Source organism: Melanostigma gelatinosum, assembly GCF_949748355.1.
Source record: "Melanostigma gelatinosum genome assembly, chromosome: 1".
NCBI classification, from domain to species: Eukaryota; Metazoa; Chordata; class Actinopteri; order Perciformes; family Zoarcidae; genus Melanostigma; species Melanostigma gelatinosum.
The window spans coordinates 22,579,417-22,601,508 of record NC_136634.1 but is presented as its reverse complement, the minus strand read 5'-3'; the positions used below and the strand labels follow the sequence as shown (position 1 = coordinate 22,601,508).

General features: G+C 40.2%; 3 protein-coding genes across 3 annotated transcripts; all 3 read left to right on the top strand.

Annotated features, from left to right (window-relative positions):
- The first annotated feature begins 7,013 nt into the window (after nucleotides 1-7,013).
- Nucleotides 7,014-7,567, top strand: LOC306785766 (histone H2B 1.2). The gene has a single exon (XM_079280224.1). It carries the CDS (start codon nucleotides 7,022-7,024, stop codon nucleotides 7,391-7,393), a length of 372 nt encoding a protein of 123 aa, XP_079136350.1. The 5' UTR covers nucleotides 7,014-7,021; the 3' UTR covers nucleotides 7,394-7,567.
- A 1,734-nt stretch (nucleotides 7,568-9,301) lies between these two features.
- LOC306782749 (histone H4) lies at nucleotides 9,302-9,613 on the top strand (the record flags this gene model as incomplete). The annotated part of the gene is made up of 1 exon (XM_079276191.1): nucleotides 9,302-9,613. The coding sequence occupies one exon, from the start codon at nucleotides 9,302-9,304 to the stop codon at nucleotides 9,611-9,613; it is 312 nt and encodes a 103-aa protein (XP_079132317.1).
- Nucleotides 9,614-21,507: 11,894 nt separating this feature from the next.
- On the top strand, nucleotides 21,508-22,076 carry LOC306783139 (histone H2A). The gene has a single exon (XM_079276667.1). It carries the CDS (start codon nucleotides 21,628-21,630, stop codon nucleotides 22,012-22,014), a length of 387 nt encoding a protein of 128 aa, XP_079132793.1. The 5' UTR covers nucleotides 21,508-21,627; the 3' UTR covers nucleotides 22,015-22,076.
- The last annotated feature ends 16 nt before the right edge of the window (nucleotides 22,077-22,092 follow it).

The following is a 22,092-nucleotide window of genomic DNA, read 5'->3' as shown; positions in this document are numbered from 1 at the left end:
CTTTAGTATTCTGTCTGTTGTACTAGTTCCTCTTAGTGCTTTAAATCTCTGATGCCACACGGTCAAATGTATTTGTCCAGGCCACTGTCATCATCTAATTGTATATCCTATAGAAAACATGTTTGTTTTTTTATTACACATTTATACATATTATGATATACGTATACATATCATGATACACATCACCATGATCACATGGCAGCTCCACTGAACTGCAGGAAGTCTGTTTACAGAGATCAGCCACACTGTATCACAAAGGTTTTCAGATATGATTTTGTCATTGATGATTTTAGTGATCTGGGGCCCTCTGCCTCAGATACAAGTTCATATGCCACCATTTGTATTTGTATACAATAAATTGTATACAATAAATTGTGTAAATCTCTTCAGTGGCAGAGCCAGTTCCGTTTATGTTCAGATGTTTGTATTTAGTTATAAAAATCACCAAAATGATTTATAATAAGGTATTTTGTTTTTAAGTCTAGTGTTTCCATTTACATCAGAATAAGAGTACATTAATAACTTAATTATGATCATTTTTTTAGGTGTGGTGGAAACACAATTGATACTTTTGCTTTGTAACTGATGTTCTCCCATTTCTCAAACTGTTCTTTTATCTCACTTTGCTTCTGAATCCAGTTTAATTGTTTTTTCCTAAACATTGTTTCTTATTCCACTCGAGGTGGAGACGGCATCAATGCAGTTTATAAAACTCTGCTGGATGTGGTACAGGTCCTTGAGATTTACTGCAAATAAAAAGTCCAGAGGGATCTCTCTACCAGGATAGAGAGTGCACAATTATGTACAACAGGATTTCTTCTTTAGATGAAGTGTGTGGACAAACAACTTGTGACAACCCACACCCCGCAATGTAAACATAAACAGTGGTATTTACTGTAAGAACGTTTGTGATTAAGCAGCATTATTCATTGACACCTTCACTGAGGATGTCCCCTGTCTGTGCATTTGATGTAATTCTTAATGAGTTTATCATCAATTATTTTGCTGATATTTGTCAAACCCTGAAGACTACTCTTGTGACTTATTAAATGAGTAATCGTCTGTTTCACCTGCGAGCATTAACAACAAACACCATTTGATTTGTGAAATAGTTCGTCGTTGAAATTAAGGAAAGTCAAGCCAAGCATTCATTTGAATGTGGAGGCTAACCCAGTGAGCACTAACCCGGATTTCAACGTTGATTTCTGGTTGAAAAAGCGTTGATATGGGGTCTGAACGTCTAAAGCCGTGTTCACACCGGTCGCGCTGATTTTTTGACGCGCGTCGAGATTACATACAAAGTCTATGCACAGACGCGATGAGACTGGCGCGCCGCGATTTTGCGATGGCGCCGCGCGTTGGACGCGTTATTGCAGTGCGGTGGACGCGGTGGACGTGTTGGACGCCGCAAAATCGCCAACGCGCGAGTTGAAATTTTTCAACTTCAGCGACATAATCGGGTGACGCTGTGGCGCGATAGCCTATCAGCGTTGAGTTTCTGCCCCCGTCATCAGTGCCGTAGCTCCTGCCGGTGCTAAATCGCAAACAACAATGGAGGACTAATTAATAGTGGCGGTTTTGTGGCTTCCCCGAGCTCTACTATACGTCGTCGTATCTCTACCGCGACCGAACTAAAAAGGATATGGCATGGAGGAAAGTAGGTGAGGACGTCGGACAACCTGGTAAGTTATTATTATGTCTTTGTTACTTGATTCTAGCTATCGGTTGTAATTTACTAACTAGCTATATGAACCATGTTAGCATGAAAGCTAGCCCAACCACCGGCTTTCACAATAAATACGTGCGTTCCTTGTCAGATGAGATTTGCCGACGGAAGTGGAAGACTCTCAGGGACACCTATTTGAGAAAGAGGAGAGAGGAGACAGAGAGAAAGAGTGGCTCAGGAGCAGGGCCATCAAAGAAGTGGAAGTACTCTGCGGTTATGTCTTTCCTCAACCCCTTCGTGACTCCCAGGGAGAGTAGCGGTAACATGGGGAGGGGGGAGGGAGACAGTACCGCAGAGTACTTGACAGATACAGGACCAGACCAGGACGACATGTCAGAGGCAGCAACAGGGCCATCTGAGATTGACAGGAGAGGTTTGTTGAAGTGAAGACACAAAAGCACAGCATAGTTAAGTCATACAGAAAATATTACTACAGCTGAAGTAGTAACGACAGGCCAAAGCAGTGCAAGAGGTTTGTTTTTTTCATTTGGCAAAGCCTGGTTCTGTATAGTCTTCATACTTATTAAAAAAAAAGTTTCATGAGCAAAAATAAGTTATAATAAAGGAGCTTTGAACCCTGGGCTCCGGATCTTAAACCACTATACTGTCATAGCTTTGAAGGCAAATTACTATTTAATTAAAGCAGCACTTTTGAGTCATAAAATTGTTTTATTGTTCATGTTGAAAGATGAAACAGATTGGTCATCAGAGGACGGTGAGGAAGAACCTCAAGGTGCTGCTGCTCCTCCCGCTCCTGCTCCACCCATGGGTATGTACATCACAAAAGTTGGATTGCATTTTTTTGTATGAATACAATTTATGCATTCATGGTATGTTTTTCACAATTACAAATATTTACTTTACAAGCTATTGTAGTGATGGGATGCAATAGTTTCACGAAATATGTTGTTTCCATGTCATACAGGAAAAAGAAGGGCCCCAAAAAGGCCAAGAGGGATCGAGAAGCAGCAGGAGATAGAGAAGCGCCTTCTGCAGGCATTGGAGAGAGACACCCCTGCTCCACCAGCTCCACCAGCTCCACCAGCTCCACCACAATCTGAGGATGAACTCTTCATGAGGAGCCTGGTTCCTTCCCTGGAAAGATTGCCACGCCAGCAAAAGGAATATATAAAATTGCAATTTCACAAATTAATTTATGATGCCAGCACTGTGGTGCTGAATTTGGAACATTTGGATTAAACATCTGGGGGACAATCTTTCCAGGGAACGAACCAGGAATTAAAAAAAAACAATTGGTTTGTATTTTGTAACAATTAGTTTGTTTTTTGTATATGTTTTTCTATACATTTTCAATAAATCAATGCACTTCATTTCATGTTACTTTGTCCATGTTCTTTATTGTAGTTTTACAAGAAAACTTAAGGATACAACTATATATATATATATATATATATATATATATATATATATATATATATATATATATATATATATATGTATATATATATATATATATATATATATATATATATATATATATATATATATATATATGTATATATATATGTATATATGTATATATATATGTATATATATATATGTATATATATATGTATATATATATATATGTATATATATATGTATATATATATATATATATATATATATATATATATATATATATATATATAGTGAAGGACACACTGCTACAACATATATTAAGTAACATTGTAGGAAGTTTGCTCAGTAGTAATGTGTGGGTGGCTCTTAAAAGAGCCGTTTTGGATGTGCTTGGGCATTACACGGTGTCTTGCCATGGGAAGCCCTGGAATTAGCAGGGGCTTTGAGGACAACATGCTTTCCATCCAGTGCTCCACAGCAGAGAGGAAAATTCCACCGCTCCTCAAACTGCACAGCAATTGATCTCCACTCCTCTGTGGTGAGCACAGCCATGAACTCCTCCACAAGGCAGTCCCAAATAGCTGTGGCAACATCTGGGACTATACCGGACACAGTGGAGACCCTGACACGGAAGCTGTTTGCGATGGTCCTAAAGGAGTCACCAGTAGCAAGATATCTGCAGCACAGAAGAACATTCAATTTAACAGAGTTATTGAACATACTGTAGCTGCTAATAGAAGTCGTTTTTATTGATATGACTGCACAGCTGCTGTCATGAATAATAAACATCTTAAATGCTGGTGATTTTCGTAAGATTACGTTATTATGAGTATTGTCGGACTTCGGATCCAAACTCCATTCAGAAAAACTATGTTAAAGTGGCTTCCTTGCCCTGTTGTGGACCGACAAAGCCTGAACTTATTTCATTCTTTCATTAATTCATTTTATGGAACTGCCACTCACCGGAGACAGACGGACAGACTGTAGTAGGTGTCCAGTCGACAAATCCTGGGACCGACCCGATCCAACAGGTAATCAAACTGGCTAATGGTTAGCCTCATGTAGCGCTGGAAGCGGCAGTCATCCAGACGTAGTTCCTGGAGAAGTCTGTGAAATTCACCGAGCTGTGTGCGCCTACGGATGCTGTTATGGACCCAGAGACTACGGCGTTTGGCATTCCGACGTTTGAGGGACTTCCACAACACGTACAGAGCAGAAATTGTCCTTATTCCTCCGGTTGACGGCGGAAAACAATGGCGGCCAGATCGAGGCTTCCAGGATGATAAACCACGCCCCCTCTCCGGCGCTACGAGATTTTGCGGCGTCTGGTGTGAACACGACCGGCGGCGCGTTGGACGCGATTGTGCAGTGCGTTGGACGCTTTTTTGCAGTGCGTCAAAAAATCAACGCGACCGGTGTGAACGCAGCATTAGACGTATTTTAACCGTCTTTTGAAGCGGCTAAATTACGGTTACAATATCAACGTGTCACAAAACACCAATTTCTTTTAAAATATTGATGGTTTGTTCAGTTGTAGGTTGAAAGAGACGCGGTTTTGGTTACTTTAAACGTATTTCTCCAAAATCATATTCCGCTGTCCGTTCATATGTGGTCTACACGAAGACGTTATTTCAACGCATTCAATGTCTCATATAAAACGTCGTAAATATGGAACTATAGACTGTGTGCTGTCAACAAGAAGCTCACAGGACATCATAATGAGAGTACTCATGTTCACTAAAATACAACTCAGTGTTTACTGCTGGAATACACATGCACACGGACTCTGCATTGTTCTAAGTTAGAGGCTGGAAACAAAGTTTGAGCAAGCTAGCTCTTACTGAGTGATGAGGAAGTGAACGAGCTGACAGAATAAACGCGGATAAACGAGGAATAAACGAGGCTTCACGCTAACGACGTACTCTGTAAGTACTTGAACTACTTTATTCCAGTATTGCAAACCGAAATATTATTACCATACCATTAATATCATGTTATGATCATCATGCGGGCGAGGCTGCTAGCTTGTTAGCATGTAGCGTTAGCAGGTTACGAACAGTAAACAGCAGACATGTGTGTTAGTTAATGTACTGTACTAACGTTAATAGATCATGGTCAAAACATTGTTGTTTGGGTTATGGCAATATATAAACAATATTGTGTAATATCCAGGTCAGCATTGTTCCGTTGAAGACACGTCTATGGTCTTCGGTGTAGAGACGTTCAAAACTGGTCTAAGTCAATATGTTTTTCTAATACTTGTTTTATTTACAGATGTCCAGCTTGAAAATATGGCAGATCTCCTGAAACAGGCTCCTGTGTGGCTTTGAAAACGACATTTAAAGAAGGAAAAGGAGATTATGTTTTTATATAAAGAACATTGTTGTATTTATATTGTGCTTTAATAAATACAAATGAACTGTTGCTGTGTCACTTGGTCTTTTGTCCTGTAAGTGGAAACTGTTGATGTGTTCTATACCCAGAAGGACTGTAAGCATTTCGGCGTTGAATACACGGTGAGGTTGAATACACGGTTAATACACGGTGAAAAGTGAAAGGTTTTTAGCCGACTATTTGTAGACGTTGATTCAACGCTCACGTTTAGACCAGATATCAACGTGATGTCCAATACTGGCTTTCAACTGATAAATGTGGATGTGGTTTCTTAGTAAGCCTCTAAATCATGATATATTAGTATTAGCACAATGTGGAGGACGACAAATTATAGTATTGCAAATCACGTTTAAATCTGCTCTAAGCATACAAATAGTCGGCGAAAAATTTTTCACTTTTGAACGTTTATTCAACGTCGGGCATAGACGTCTTTTAAACGTCTTTTGAACCAAAAAATGCTCACTGGGAAGACTCACCCCACAAAGGGAAGGCCAGAGCACGTGTCCGGCTGCTTTGTACAGTCGACACGCTGCAATAAGAAATCTACCAAGACTGGTTTACAATTATAAGGAATTTAATTCCACTGATGCAAGTACGATTACAGTTAAACATTCGAGTACATACTCCTATGAAATATTACAATATAAACCCACTTTGGAAAAAAACTACCTCTGGTCCCATGAGACACAGCCGTCGCAGGGCACCGCAAGCTAAAAAGAGGCAGAAAAAACACTTTCTATCCCGCCCACATATTCGTTCGCGACTCCTCCCCTCCCGTCTATCTCAATTTCTATTGGCTAACTTCTCTACGCACTTCTGTAAACGCCTACCTCCACATCTCTCTCTCCCTGAGCAGCTAACACATTCAATGATGGTCAGTTATTGCTTAATCCCTTCTATGATAATCCTTCAGTATAAATGTTACACTTCTGCAACCTTGGCAGAAGCTTCATGTCTTATTAGCTACTAATCCTACAACACTTTATGTGTATCTTAATTATGCATTCCCAAAACCCTTGCATCAACCCGTTTCAGGATCTAAAACTACATATAAAAGTGGTACGAATATAAAGGGAAAACATGACATTGTTATATCATGTTTATTATAGAAGTGATTTAACATATAAACTGCATGGACGCCTTAAAATAGTCACTCACAACTTATATAACCCTTCCTGTTCAAAACAGGAACAAACCAGTTACATTCTGAGTCGAACTGAACCTATTTGTGATATGCGCAACAATTCCAGTGATGCAGTCGTTGGAAATGAAATTCTCTGTTCTTGTCAGTCGATACATCTGTCCCCTTCTGAATTCTTTTCAACATGTATGTTTTACAACTTTGTATCAACTACAGTAATTGAGTCGCTCAGACAGTACATGCTGAGAGGCACGGTTTGTGTAACGCATGCTCAGTCCCGCTCAGAAGACAGCCAATCCTGTGCAAGCAACAGCACAGTGTAATTTGCATCAAGTTGGTATATATAGACCGCCCTGTCCTTCTGGAAACAGCCTCAGACTCAAAGCGAATCTGAAACCATGCCTGAAACCGTCAAAGCGCCCAAGAAGGGCTCCAAGAAAGCCGTCTCTAAGACCGCAGCCAAGACCGGCAAGAAGAGGCGTAAGAGCAGGAAGGAGAGCTACGCCATCTACGTGTACAAGGTGATGAAGCAGGTCCATCCTGATACCGGCATCTCCTCCAAGGCCATGGGCATCATGAACTGCTTTGTGAGCGACATCTTTGAGCGCATCGCCGGTGAGGCCTCTCGTCTGGCTCACTACAACAAGCGCTCCACCATCACGTCCAGGGAGATCCAGACCGCTGTCCGCCTGCTGCTGCCCGGTGAGCTGGCCAAGCACGCGGTTTCTGAGGGAACCAAGGCTGTGACCAAGTACACCAGCTCCAAGTAAACACCTGATGGAGGCCAACAACACAAAGGCTCTTTTAAGAGCCACCCACTTCATCTAAAGATGAGTTCCTGGTGTCTCAGGTTGAAAGAGATTCAAATAAATGAACTACTCGATCATTGGTTAAGTAAGAAAATGCCCTAATGTAGAATATACTGTTTATATTGAAATGTCCAATAACATCACAATATATGAAAGTAAAATGCACACGCTCTAAGCTCTACTGTTTTCACCTGACTTTTTGTATGATATTAAGCACTGATGCCAGAAGGACTGAACTGGAGTCTGTCAGTAACATTAAGTTTATATGTGTTGATGGTGGTCTGAGTGAGATGCGGATCACTAAGTTACATTTAACATATGGATGGATACTTTATTCATCCCCAGGGGGAAATGTGTGTGTGTGTTACAGCAGCAAAAAATATACGAAAGTAATATTTAGGTAAGTATAACGATGCACAGTATATATACAATGAAATAGTATAGTTAGTGCAAAGATTGACCAAACTAACAAGTAGTGCAAAGATGTATAAACTATAGCAAACAGTATAGCAGTGTTGTATGTTGTATGTATGTATGTCTAGTGGATGATTTGTTATAAAGTCTTATTGCAGTTTGCAGGATCAGTCTGTTGGAGAAAGTGCTCCGCTGTCCCTGCAGTAGGTGGAGAGGGTGGTCCGGGTTATCCAATATGGATCATTTCTTCAGTGTCCTCTCCACCACCTTTTCCAGACTGCCCAGTTTGCAGCCAATGATGGAGCCACACACTTCATCTAAAGAAGAAATCCTGTTGTACATAATTGTGCACTCTCTATCCTGGTAGAGAGATCCCTCTGGACTTTTTATTTGCAGTAAATCTCAAGGACCTGTACCACATCCAGCAGAGTTTTATAAACTGCATTGATGCCGTCTCCACCTCGAGTGGAATAAGAAACAATGTTTAGGAAAAAACAATTAAACTGGATTCAGAAGCAAAGTGAGATAAAAGAACAGTTTGAGAAATGGGAGAACATCAGTTACAAAGCAAAAGTATCAATTGTGTTTCCACCACACCTAAAAAAATGATCATAATTAAGTTATTAATGTACTCTTATTCTGATGTAAATGGAAACACTAGACTTAAAAACAAAATACCTTATTATAAATCATTTTTGGTGATTTTTATAACTAAATACAAACATCTGAACATAAACGGAACTGGCTCTGCCACTGAAGAGATTTACACAATTTATTGTATACAATTTATTGTATACAAATACAAATGGTGGCATATGAACTTGTATCTGAGGCAGAGGGCCCCAGATCACTAAAATCATCAATGTCAAAATCATATCTGAAAACCTTTGTGATACAGTGTGGCTGATCTCTGTAAACAGACTTCCTGCAGTTCAGTGGAGCTGCCATGTGATCATGGTGATGTGTATCATGATATGTATACGTATATCATAATATGTATAAATGTGTAATAAAAAAACAAACATGTTTTCTATAGGATATACAATTAGATGATGACAGTGGCCTGGACAAATACATTTGACCGTGTGGCATCAGAGATTTAAAGCACTAAGAGGAACTAGTACAACAGACAGAATACTAAAGTACAGTCTGTCAACATGTCTACGTTGAGTCACATCAGGATGGTCCTTGATATTGTACTTTAGTTCATTTTTTAAGTACATTATTGAGTACCAAACGTTTCACTCTTGCTTGTAGGAGACATTGTGTCCCTGATTTAGGCTTTTGTTCAGCAGGTGGCGCTGATGCACAAAATAGGTAATTATCAACCGTAATTATAATCCAAAGAAGACTAAAAGTCCAGGCTCTGTCCTCTATCACGTTCTCATGCAGGGTATAAATGACTGTGAACCAAACAGCGAACATCATTCAGCTGAAATACTCTGACCAGTGAAAATGAGCGGAAGAGGCAAAGGAGGAAAGGGACTCGGTAAAGGAGGCGCTAAGCGTCACCGTAAAGTGCTCCGTGATAACATCCAGGGAATCACTAAGCCCGCTATCCGCCGTCTGGCTCGCCGCGGTGGAGTGAAGCGTATCTCCGGTCTGATCTACGAGGAGACCCGCGGTGTGTTGAAGGTGTTCCTGGAGAACGTGATCCGTGATGCCGTCACCTACACCGAGCACGCCAAGAGGAAGACTGTGACCGCCATGGATGTGGTGTATGCTCTGAAGAGACAGGGACGCACGCTGTACGGCTTCGGCGGTTAAACTCTTACTGCTCGTTATCAACGGTCCTTTTAAGGGCCACCCATATCTTCACATTAAGAGCATGTTGTTCTTCCACATAACCCAGTTCTACACCAGGCTTTTCATTGTCCCAATAAATTAATATATCTATTTTTCTTTCGATATGACCTTAAAATCTGTTGCCATAGTCTGTCACAAGTCTTCAAGTATTGTCCTGTTAAAGGAACCTAAAGCTCATCACTACTGAAATACACTTATATAATCAGAAATAGGCCTATATATCCTGCACTGACTGTAATATTTAAGGTGAGGGTTCTATTGGTAATTAACAAAAACAATATTCATAACTGTTTCAATCGGCGATATTTACCTGAAGCTTATTTTATCGTTGTGACGGGAGGTAGTAGTTTGAATAAGCCCAGACGTTATGGGTGCTTTCTATTCGTACTTTTTTAATGTTTTGATGTAATTGAATCATATTTGCTGAGCTCCTCCAACTATAACGGACACAAGCACACGAGTGAGCAGACAGGCCGCTGTGGTGAAGCACAATGAGTTGAATGCAACTAAGCTTGTTACTGTACATGCAAAAATGTCCCAGTAAAACTGTGAACATGTAAACTGAAAGTGAAGCTTAATTCAGTCACACGTTTACGTTTGTTTCCAGTGAGATATTAATGACTTTATACAGTGACGTTTGTGTTGTAAAGATAACTAAACAATATTTAGCTGTATCTAAATCATATTTAATTGATTTGTTTTAACAATGTTCTGTTTAAGAAGACAAATAGTCTGAAGAAGAGCTGAGTATTTATATATATATATATATATATATATATATATATATATATATATATATATATATATATATATATATATATATATATATATATATATATATATATATATATATATATATAATGCATGATTACAGCACAAACTTGTATGATATTAAGCAGTGATGCCAGAAGGGCTGAACTCTGGAGTCAGTAACATGTTTATATCTGTCGATCAAAGACCAGTTGATGGTGGTCTGATGTGTGAGATACGGATCACTAAGTTACATTTAACGGCTGTTACTATCACGGTTATAGTATAACCTGCTTTATAGAGGCCTATGGCCAAAGATATCTTAAAAAATAAAGGATTTTAGGATGTTAATTAGGATCATAGGTGCTTAGTGGGTACTCCTCAAGACATCCAGCCACTAACTCTGTTGAGATCTGGTTTTGAGTTTTATTGTTTACTGTTTTTCCCACATTACACTGTTATGTTGGTGTGAAACCTGTGAATGTCATTCACGCTTTTACATATGATTTCATTTATTTTAAGATTACATTCCATCCTTTATTTTAATTGAGGTATTTATTTATATTTTACATTATGTGCATGATATGATTGCTGTCATTATATATACTCATAATTATTCATAGTTATTTTTTTAATATATATATATATACATATACCTGGTTTTACGGTGCATGTATTACGGTTGTATTCCATCCTTGGCAGGCTTCTCAACCTTTGTGTCAGCCTTCTGTCTCTACTGTGAAGCTTTGCAGCACATTTCCCCCATTTGTTCCCTCTAGATTAATGTAAACCTGTATATTTTATACCTTTGTATCACCGACAGTAATTTAGAAGGGTCCGTGTACGTTTTGGTCATTTGTTTCACCGTTAATTCGGAAAAACCAAAATACGGAAACACCATGGTATTCTCGTTTTTCGTTTCAAACCAAGAACGGGAAATGGAAATGGTCGGTCGTATTTCCGTTTTTCGTTCTGAATTCAAAAACGGAAAAACCAAGAACCAAAGTCCCCCATGGTCCGTGTACGTTTTAGTCATCCGTTTTACCGTTCAGTCGGAAATACGGAAATACCATGGTATTCTCGTTTTTCGTTTTTGCAAATCCCTTTTTTGTTTTTTCCTTTAAAACGAGACGCAGAGCACAGCAGGTAACCCGAAAGAAGAATATTTCAAAATAAAAGTGAAGGCAAAATAATGACCGTATGCAAGAAATGAATACATTAATTCATTAATCTGGGCCGATGGGAGTGCGTTAGCATCAGTAGTTGACTATATGCTGTTTAATATTCAATTATCTATGTACACAGCAATAATCAACGTTTTGATAAATCGGTGCATTGTTTGATGCAATACAGTTCGTGATATAGTTTAATCAAAGTCATTTTCGTGTTCAGAGTTGTCGGCACTGATATTTATTTTTCCACCGTATTGTGCTGTTGATTTAGTGAATGCAAAGTCAAAGTGTTTACCATTTGTACCAGTACATGACAGTATAAGTGTATTTAAACCATAGATTTAGTCATATTTACCTGTGCCTCTAGGTTATTGATACAGATGTATTTAATGCTGATTATTTCATCTGATATTTGATGTTTATGGTTAATTTGCATTAGTTGTATACATCATGTTATATTTGTGTAATTTAAGAACTCAACATACAAGGAAGAGAGAGCATGTGTTCATGATGATGAGGCAATAAATATTGACAATTGAAAAAATAAAGATATTTGAAACTGTGGTCTGCCCGTGAGGTAGTCAGTGATCCAGGAGACGGTGGATGCGTTCACCCCACCACCCGCAGCTTCTCACTCAGCAGCACTGGTTGGATGGTGTTGAATGCACTGGAGAAATCAAAGAAAGTGATTCTCACAGAGCCACCGGATCCATCCAGGTGCGACTGAGCTCGTTGCAGCAGGTAGATGATGGCGTCGTCCACCCCCACATGAGGCTGGTATGCAAACTGCAGAGGGTCCAGTGAGGATTTCACCTGCAGCCGGAGGTGGGCCAAGACCAGCCTCTCCAGCACCTTCATCACATGGGATGTGAGGGCAACCGGTCGGTAGTCATTGAGGCCAGATGGTGTCGTCTTCTTCGGTACAGGAACCAGGCACGACGTCTTCCACAGCACCGGGACTTCCTCCTGCTTCAGGCTCAGGTTGAAGAGGTGTTGAAGGACATTAGACAGCTGGATGGTGCAGGTCTTCAGGACCCAGGGGCTGATGCCATCAGGTCCCGCAGCCTTGCCTTGGTGGAGTCTCTCCAGCTGTCTTCTCACCTGGCCAGTCGTCACAGAGAGGGGGCGGGGTCATAGTGTCGGTGGTGGCAGAGCCCTTTGAAATCTCAAAAGACAAGAGCAAAAACCAGATTAATTGCTTCTGTTTTCTTCTTTGGTGCCATGTTACCGGTCTCGTGATCCCTCAGGTTGATCTCTGGAGGTGTAGGCGGATGCAGACCGTCAGGATGAATTGAGTTGGGAACCAATGCAACAGAAGACCAGCTATTTAGCATGTTGGACACACCAGCATGACACTGTCGTAAAATTAAGTTCCCATCCAATAACACTGGTCTGCAGAAGACTGCTGTGGGAGGAGGGCTGTTGAAAACTGCGACCGTGATATGAGAGAAAAAACATGTCCCTCGAAATGTAATTGAAATTACAGTTTAATGATATTGGAATGTAATTTTGTAGGAAAAAGCAATGTTTCTAGTGAGATACAATATTAGTTTCCTCTTTCGTTGTAAATTGGATTAATTTGCTCTATCATCACAAAGGTCAAAGGTCACATATTCAGACAGATCCAGTATGGACAGTTACGGGAGTGAGGGATATATAGTTATAAATAAATCATTACATGTGTGTGTTTATATTATAGTGAATATTATATGATATATATTATATTGTACAGAATAGTATGACATGATATCTATATATATTATATTATACTGAATATTATTATATGCTATACATATTATATTAAACTGAATTGCTTGTGAGGGTGACATTAATAAGATGTACTGACGTGTTTGTCAAAGTGTTATTTTTACTGCTTTTTTCATTTTGAATCAAAGTAAAATATTTAACTGCAAAGTATAATGCGTGTATGATAACTTAATTTTTGTCCCTTCAATGCACCCACAAAAAAATGACTACAACTCGTGTTAAAGAAATCAAAGTCAAAATCACTGTCACTTAATCTCGATGAATACATTTAGTGCCTCAAAGGTATAAAATGCAGCATTTCGAATATATGTGCACCATCTTTATTTGTCAGCCTTTGGGTCTCACCTGGACACATTGCAGGTTCGTCCGTTTTCTTCACTGTGATCTGATGTGATCGCTGTTTGACGGTCAAGTCAAATAAACCGACAAATCCTTTGACATGCGTTCCAACCCACCTTGATGAAAGATATACAATTTAGGTTAATTCAAGTCTGTAAGGGCTTTAGGGCTGTCTGTCAGAGACTCGAGTTCTTGAGGGCGCCCTCGCAGATTGAGCCCTTTATGAAATCTTTCTGCAAGTCTTTGCATTAAAATTGATAGAAATACACACCTGTTGAATAGATTCAAGATGCACTGGCTTGAAGAGGTACGGTTTATATAATTTATTCTGTTTCACATTCTACATAAAGGATGAGAAATAATACAATAGATGATGTAGTACATTTATGTAGTACATTTGTAGTGACAGGAATATGTCCTGTCAGTGTGCTCAAGCTATACTCATTTACTAGAAGTAAATGACAGTAATCCACAGACACTGACAATGTCAGTGTCTGTGGCCCAATACAGAAGACTTGTGATAGTTGATCCATACAAATAAACCTGATTTGACAGCTGAGACAACCAAGAAGAAAGGTAAATGCTGTGTGGTTAGTGCTGTGACTTCCCAATTATGACAGCAGAAGTGTTTGCCTCTGACTCAGAACAGCCCATCTTGAAATAAACTGCAGCTGGAGCAGAAAAAAAGAAGAAGAAAAAAAGAAGAGCTCAGAGGACAAGTGCTGAATGGGATATAACATGTTGAGCAGCAGAGGGCGCTCTTTGACCAGATAACATATGGGTCTGTAAGATGCCACATCACCAGAACAGAACTTAAATTCAGGTCTGGAAAGAGTAGGAAACAGTATTTGTAACCTCCTTTCGTTTACTAAAATATGGCTCGTTGGTCTAGGGGTATGATTCTCGCTTAGGGTGCGAGAGGTCCCGGGTTCAAATCCCGGACGAGCCGAGGCCGGCAAGCCGTGTATAGTTGGCATACGCTGACAGCCAATGAATTTGCAGCATTTCATATCGCTGGTTTCAGCTCCTGGACGCAGATTCGAGTCTCACTGGGGCAAAGCCACTCATCAATGACAAAGAGCTATTCATAAATCAAGAAATGTTCATCCAGCTTTACCTTTTACTGATTGTCACTAGATTGTAGTGGCAGATAGATTATCAAGTACTTGACTTATTTTTGGCTATAAACCTATTATATTGCAGTTTTTACTGTTGACTATAATGATTCACGTATTAATGAGACATGTGAACATTAGTGAATGAAATATATTTATTAAACACAACAGGGACAGTGAATATTGAACACAGAGCCAATAATGCAAGGTCACAAATACACAACACAAATATGTTAAACAAATATAATAATGACAAAACACTCCCCTTTTCTCTTACTTTCCCTTTTCAACCTCCCATCTCTTTTTTTCTGTCTCATAAAAAGCAGGTCGTCTGCTTCTCATGCCCTGGTCTTTGTAAAAGGAAAAGACTTTACCAGGGCAGTAAATGTACTTCCCTGTTAGTCCAGGGAACCCCGTGTGGATGTGAGGACTGTTTGGATCCTGCTCCAGATCCATCTGACAGAATCGACACTTGCGACCTGTGGGCTGGGATTCAGTCCTCTTCCTCTTCTGCTGTCTTCTGTCCTCCACCCTTTTCCTTGTAGCATCCAGTTCCAGCTGAAAGAACGTTGGAGGAGGAAGATCAGAGATGCTGTGGATTCATTCTGGCTGGGGAGGGAGACGTCACAATGACACCATCTTCATGAGGTTGCGCACAGGAAAGCAGCCTGGCCAGAGAGCCGTGGATTCCAGCTCCGTCTTCATCCAGATCCTCTGCTGCTGTGAACAGGTCCACTGGCTGACTTCATGGTCGTAGCCAGGGAGCTGTGGAGGAGGACGGGTGGGGACAGCTAACGGCCTGGGTGATTGCTCACCTAGTCAGACAAGAATAAACGGAGCAAATTAGTACGATTTTGGGTGCGTCTTGATTTAATCTTTTGACATGAAAAACCTTCTCACACTAACTTTGATCTCTCTGTGCAGGTGACAGTTGAGCGGGCTCTGCAGACGTCTCAGGAGAAATCAGGGGGGCCTCTGACACTACAGAGAATATTAAACATGTTGTCATTATTATTGACAGTAAGATGAAGCAAGGATGTAACATGACATCTACACTGTAGTCTGTGAAACTCAGCAAGCTGGACACTGGAGTGCTGCCTACCTGTTGTCTGAATACAGTGCAGCAGCAATTGTATAGAATTAACAACAGTTTTGATGAACACTACATGAAGTATATTTTTAAGATGCAAATATAGGTCAAATAACACACACCAGGGACTGTGACAGTCGCCTCTGTTGCTGGACGACCCGCTCCTTCTGGCAGCAGACACGTGAGCTCCTGAGGAATAGGCACTGGTCTCCTTACAGTTACAGCGGCGGCTGTAAGGAGAGAAGGATCACAAAACACAATCAATGGTTTATAACAGATATGAGCACAGTGAATATGACAGATGTGTTTACATGTTGGATGTATTTACCATCTACTTGTGAACCCTTCAGATGAGTTGGTGCAGCCAGTGTAGCAGATGGTTCTACAATGGAAAACACCTTGTCAGTAATTTATATTTTGACAAAGAAACACAACTGTTAGTATCGTTACGTCACCTTTCTCAGCCGTATCCAATGACAGACTGTTTCTCACATTAATATATAAAGAATATACTTCATTCATACACGTGTGTTTGTCTTTCAATGGGTTAATATTCAGTCGCCAGTCATTGTGATGTAACCTAGGCAGGTGAAGCAACATGGCACACTTCAAACACATGCATTCAGGTGTTAGTAACACAGCAGTTTCATACATACATATTGTTTCTTTTTATCCATATAAGAAAACAAAGAGTGATACGTACCCTCATCATGACTGGTATCAATTCATAGTCACGAGGACAACAAGCAGAACACCTAAACATGAGACAGAACGGTTCAATGCTTCATGTGGGATAAGAAGTCATGGTCCCATGCTTGTCTGTTGACGGCAGAACGTTTTTGGTGAAAAACCTCTTTCTGTTCCCGGAGCCTGTTGTTGTCTGGCTGTCATCAATGCAGAAACAGCTGGTAAACATAAACAAAAAACATATCATATACACTGAATAGAACACACAATTAACCGTTCAGCAAACCGGCTGAACTGTAACTGATTTTAAATCTTCAGGTGGTAGAAATGAAAGACATCAAATGTTTACTCTCAGCTCTGCACATGTGGCTTTGAAGGAGATACTCAGCATCCCTCTCTCCAGCTCTTCATCTTCATCCATCACTGAGATGCAAACAGACGAGAATTAGAACTTCATTAAATTAATATCTTCTTGCACTTCTTGTACATAAACATTATTTTAACAGTGATGGAGAAAGTCTACACATCTTGTACTTCAGTAAAAAAATATGTATTAATACCACCACATGGTGTAAATACTCTTTAAGTGAAAGTCCTGCATTCAAATCTTACTTACTCAAAGTCTGACTTAAGTAAAAGTACAAAAAAGCATGTGTTCATCACTTTAATGACTTTATATACTGCTGGTAGTTTAATCTGTAATAACACATCATTTATTAGTTGAGTATATTTTGTCTGATATCCTTAATCTGCCAAGTAACTAACGTTAGTAACTAATGCTGTCAAACACACGTGGAGCAGTTAATGTACATAACTATGAACTACATGCATTAATGACGATACGTGACGTGATACAACGGAGACGTGCGTGTTTATTTAACGTTAACGTGATTCACATGAACCACCGGGTCCGGTCACAGCTTGTTGTTCTTTTGTTACGTGTCCGTAAAGTAACAGAGTATATCTTACGTTCACCATAACCTCAACCGGCCGCTGCTCAGCCTCTGTGTTCACTGACATGCGTAGTAAACGCAAACTCATTTTATTTGAATGCACGTTCGTGTTAACTTGTGATACTTTTGGTCACAAAAACGCATCAAAGTCGGACATGAATTAACCGATATGAACCGTGAACGGCTCCAGATTACGTTACGTTGTAAGGTAACGAACTCATACAGAAGTCCGCCTTCGACACAATAACACAAAAAAAACACAACTAACTTTATCTTTGAAGCTTTCAAGTGAATGTCAGACAGCCCAGACTAATTGTCATGACATTTTAATTCATTGTTATTCATCTTAATGACTTACCGTTCAACGTAGTGTCCACCCAGCGAATAGATCCGGAAAATGCGCCGACTGACTGACAAACACCGGAGAAAATCTTTCTCTCGCAAAACGGCACCACAGCGCTGCTGCTGCTGGTGGCCAAAGATATATTACATCCGTACTGGTTTAGGACTACCATTGAAAATGAATGGGAAACGGTTTAGGGAGTTTTAGCTAAAGAATCCCCGGGTGCCACATTTGAACAATTGGGCTTCAATGTGATAGCACACATGAAACAAGTTAGATGAAGCTCGCAGTTAATGCAAATGAAAAACCACTAAATTGTGTTCCAGTGACGGTATCCATTTGAACTCACCTACTAACAGTGCAAACTGTTGCCAAACACATTTGATGCTCGAGATAGAGCCATCAAGCAACCAAAGTTTTATTCATGTTAATGTTGATCAACCTTTATTGATACTCATTGAATTGTACACATCAAGGCACACAGAAAAATAATCTGCTTCTGTATTCAACCCATACGGGTATTAAGACAGTGACAGTGTACTTGGTCACAACTACTTGAACCACTGACCCTCAGATTGTCATGTCGTGTCCCTAAAGACTGAGCTACCACACCTTCTTGTGCCTCCACCATACTCTGATTGAAATATAATTATACAAATACAATATTATACAGGAATACAATTTGTACAAAGATACGATATGTGCAAAATGAAATATTAAATATAGTGCAGAAAAAATACTTCACTGAAAGAACAAATATGTCGCAACAGCTAACACGTATTACAATAATAGTTTTTTTTTAATTTCTATGATAATGTTAAGGATATGGGTGTTTATTGTCATTGTAAAAACATGCAACGAAATTGTTGCATGTAAAATGAAAAATGTATAAAAACATTAAGACAAGACATTTCTGATTTAAAACAAGACATTAAATAAATATATACAAGATAAAACACAGGCATCAATGGCTTTAAAGTGAAAAAGGTGCTTTGTTAAAGTGTAGTGTTATTGCCTATTTCAGTTTCACCGCTGTGTCCGGTGTGAGCTGGGTGGGGGGCGATGGAGGAAACCGCTCTGGGGAAAAAGCTGTTCCTCAGCCTGTTAGTCCGGGTTTTGCTAGTCCTGTATCTTCTTCCTGATGGCAGTGGAACAGAGAGTGACCCGGGTGAGTGGTGTCTGTGCAGATGTTTCTGGCCTTCTTCTGGAGGCGGCCAGCATACACAGTGTCCAGGTCAGGGAGGGTAACTCCCACAATCCTCTGTGCTGTTCTAACCACCCGGGCCAGGTCCCTCCGGCTCTCTGCTGTGCAGCTGGCGTACTACACAGTAAAGCACTGACAGAGGATGCTTTCAATCACAATTCTGTAGACGTTTACCAGCAGTGCAGGGGGCAGGCCAGCTTGTTTTAGCTTCCTCGGGAAGAAGAGGCTCTGCTGGGCTTTCTTCACCAGGTGTGATGTGTTCAGGGACCAAGTGAGGTCTTCAGTAATGTGGAGCCAGGAATTTGATGCTGCCCCCCCTCTCTTTTTTTTTGTTGTTGAAAATTAAATTAAATTGACATCAAATCTACAGTTTCCACAAATACATACATGGTTCACGAGTATACAGACATAAGAACACAACACAAAGACAGATACAAGAAAAGTGCTGTCAAAAGTCCAACAAATGCCACGGGAATGTGGCATTTGTGGCAAATGTCCCCCCTCTCCATCTCCTCCCCACTTATAGAGTGGAGAGGGTGTGGTCTTCCTGGATCTACTGAAGTCCACTATGACTTCTTTGGTCTTGGTGGTGTTCAGGACCAGCAAAATGACACATTAACCACAATTATATTATAGTATTACACCAGTGACCTGGCCAAACACCTGATTGCTTGATTGTTGACTCATCAATCAGGTTGTAAGCACTTTAAAAAGACCACAGGTGAGGACTTGTTTACAACAACAATGGAAGCCAACATCAGCGAGTTTGTATAAACATGCATAAGAAAAAAATGGAAAATGTTTGTTGTCTCCACAGATGAATTTGCTGTGCAAATGCAATGTGTGGACGTGAATCAACGCATTGATTGATTTTACAATGTGTAGAGAAATAAATGTTTTCATGTGCAGTAGCCTGCTGCTAGTCTTGTGTGTTGTTTCGTCAATATAGTCATGCAATTCAAGATACAAAGTTTTAGTGGCAATATATATATGCTGTATATTATGATTGCAGTAAAAAACAACATAATATAATCATCAGTGTTACTGCTCCAAATCAATAACGTTTTGTGTCACCGTCAAAACAGCCCGTCACGGTTTTTCGACCTGCGACTTTAGTTCCGACCTGCTTTTCTGCATCTGAAGTCAAACGCAACGGCCTAGAAACAAGGCAACAGTGCAATCGAGTGATGCCACTAGGAAATAGCTATACATGCAGAAACAAGATTCAAAATAACTGAAATAAAAATAATTTAACATTGTAATGTTAAAGTTACTTAAAAAATACAGCAAAAAAAAAGTTTGTAAAAAAAATGTAATTGACGAGGAAAAAAGAGGCATTGTCTTTACCATGTAAAGTTAAATGGTAAATGTTTTGCATGGCATCATTATCAATGAAGGATGTATTAATATGTATGTGTGAATCTGCAGGTCCATAATAAGTGAGGGAGAGTTTCAGGTTGCAATTTACAGACTGTGTGTCATTGAAACTATTGTGTCTTTTGGTGAATTGGACGACATATTATGAATTGAGTTATGACCAGCAAATTGTGAATTAATGCCTACTCCTTAAATCACTGGACATTAACAAATAATTATATATATATATATATATATATATATATATATATATATTTCACTCCATATGTCTAATAAATTAAGCTATTTAGCAATAACGGAGAACTTGAGATAAAGGCTAGTCTCCCCTGCACATACTGACATTAAATGACATCAACATGAGCACTTCATCACACAGCACTTTATCTGCTAGAACTTTGTCTATTTAGACTTTAGCAATCTATCTATGTCGTGAACTGTTTCATGAACATGAAAAAAAAAGTTTCAACGTTTCAAAAAAGAAGAGAGAGATTAACAAACGACTTGGTGATAAACCATTTTATAACCTTAAAAATACTTAATTTTATTGTCCACTCAAACTGTTGCTAACAAAAAATACACTACGCCAGGCTCACGTGAACGTTAACATTTCAGAAATAAGGAACTCCGTCATTGTATTGTTCACTGAATTGAATGAACTCAAGACATGTCAGGGATGTTTCCTCATTTGCCCATTGCGTTTTGACAGTCTGGGCATGCTTTTTGCCGTTAAAGATGAATAACTACAGAAATGCACACGCACAGGATTGTTATGGCATGTGTGAAGTATCTGCCGAAACCAGTGTTCAAAAATGTATGTTTTATACATTATAATATATTATTTAACAGTGTTGAAGAATGCGCTCTTCAGAGAGTGAGGTGGCTCTTAAACTGACCGATTGGAACCGGCTGTGAAATGGTGACGCAGCTTCAGACCTCCGGCTCCTGATTGGTGAGAGGCTCCTCCTGGAGCCCAGCCCCGCCCAGAGCAGCGACCCCCCGCCGAGTCTCCGCTGCTCATTGGCGGAAAATGCTTTCAAATTGTCCGGGAAAAATGTAGAGTGGTCCGCCCTCTGTTCTTCTGCTGGAAGCCTTTTTTTCTGGTTGGTCTGATTGTCAGGACATATAAAAGAGGGTTTCGGTTGTTGGGTCAACATTAATTTCTCTAAAAGCATCTAACGATGAGTGCCAGAGGGAAAACCGGAGGAAAAGTCCGAGCTAAGGCCAAGACTCGCTCCTCTCGTGCTGGGCTCCAGTTCCCAGTCGGTCGTGTTCACAGGCTGCTGCGTAAAGGAAACTATGCGCAACGTGTCGGTGCCGGCGCCCCCGTCTACCTGGCGGCTGTGCTGGAGTACTTGACCGCTGAGATCTTGGAGCTAGCTGGAAACGCTGCTCGCGACAACAAGAAGACTCGTATCATCCCCCGTCACCTGCAGCTGGCTGTCCGCAACGACGAGGAGCTCAACAAGCTGCTGGGCGGAGTGACCATCGCTCAGGGCGGTGTGCTGCCCAACATCCAGGCTGTTCTGCTGCCCAAGAAGACAGAGAAGGCCGCCAAGTCCAAGTAAACCTGGAGCCAGTGGCGACTAGTCAATAGAGGGCGCCACCCCCTCTTGAGCCACAAATAATAAAAAAAATTATAAATT

What these genes read in the sequence shown, in the direction of transcription:
- LOC306785766 (XM_079280224.1), top strand. Translation starts at nt 7,022, where the DNA reads ATGCCTGAAACCGTCAAAGCGCCCAAGAAGGGCTCCAAGAAAGCCGTC.
- LOC306783139 (XM_079276667.1), top strand. Translation starts at nt 21,628, where the DNA reads ATGAGTGCCAGAGGGAAAACCGGAGGAAAAGTCCGAGCTAAGGCCAAG.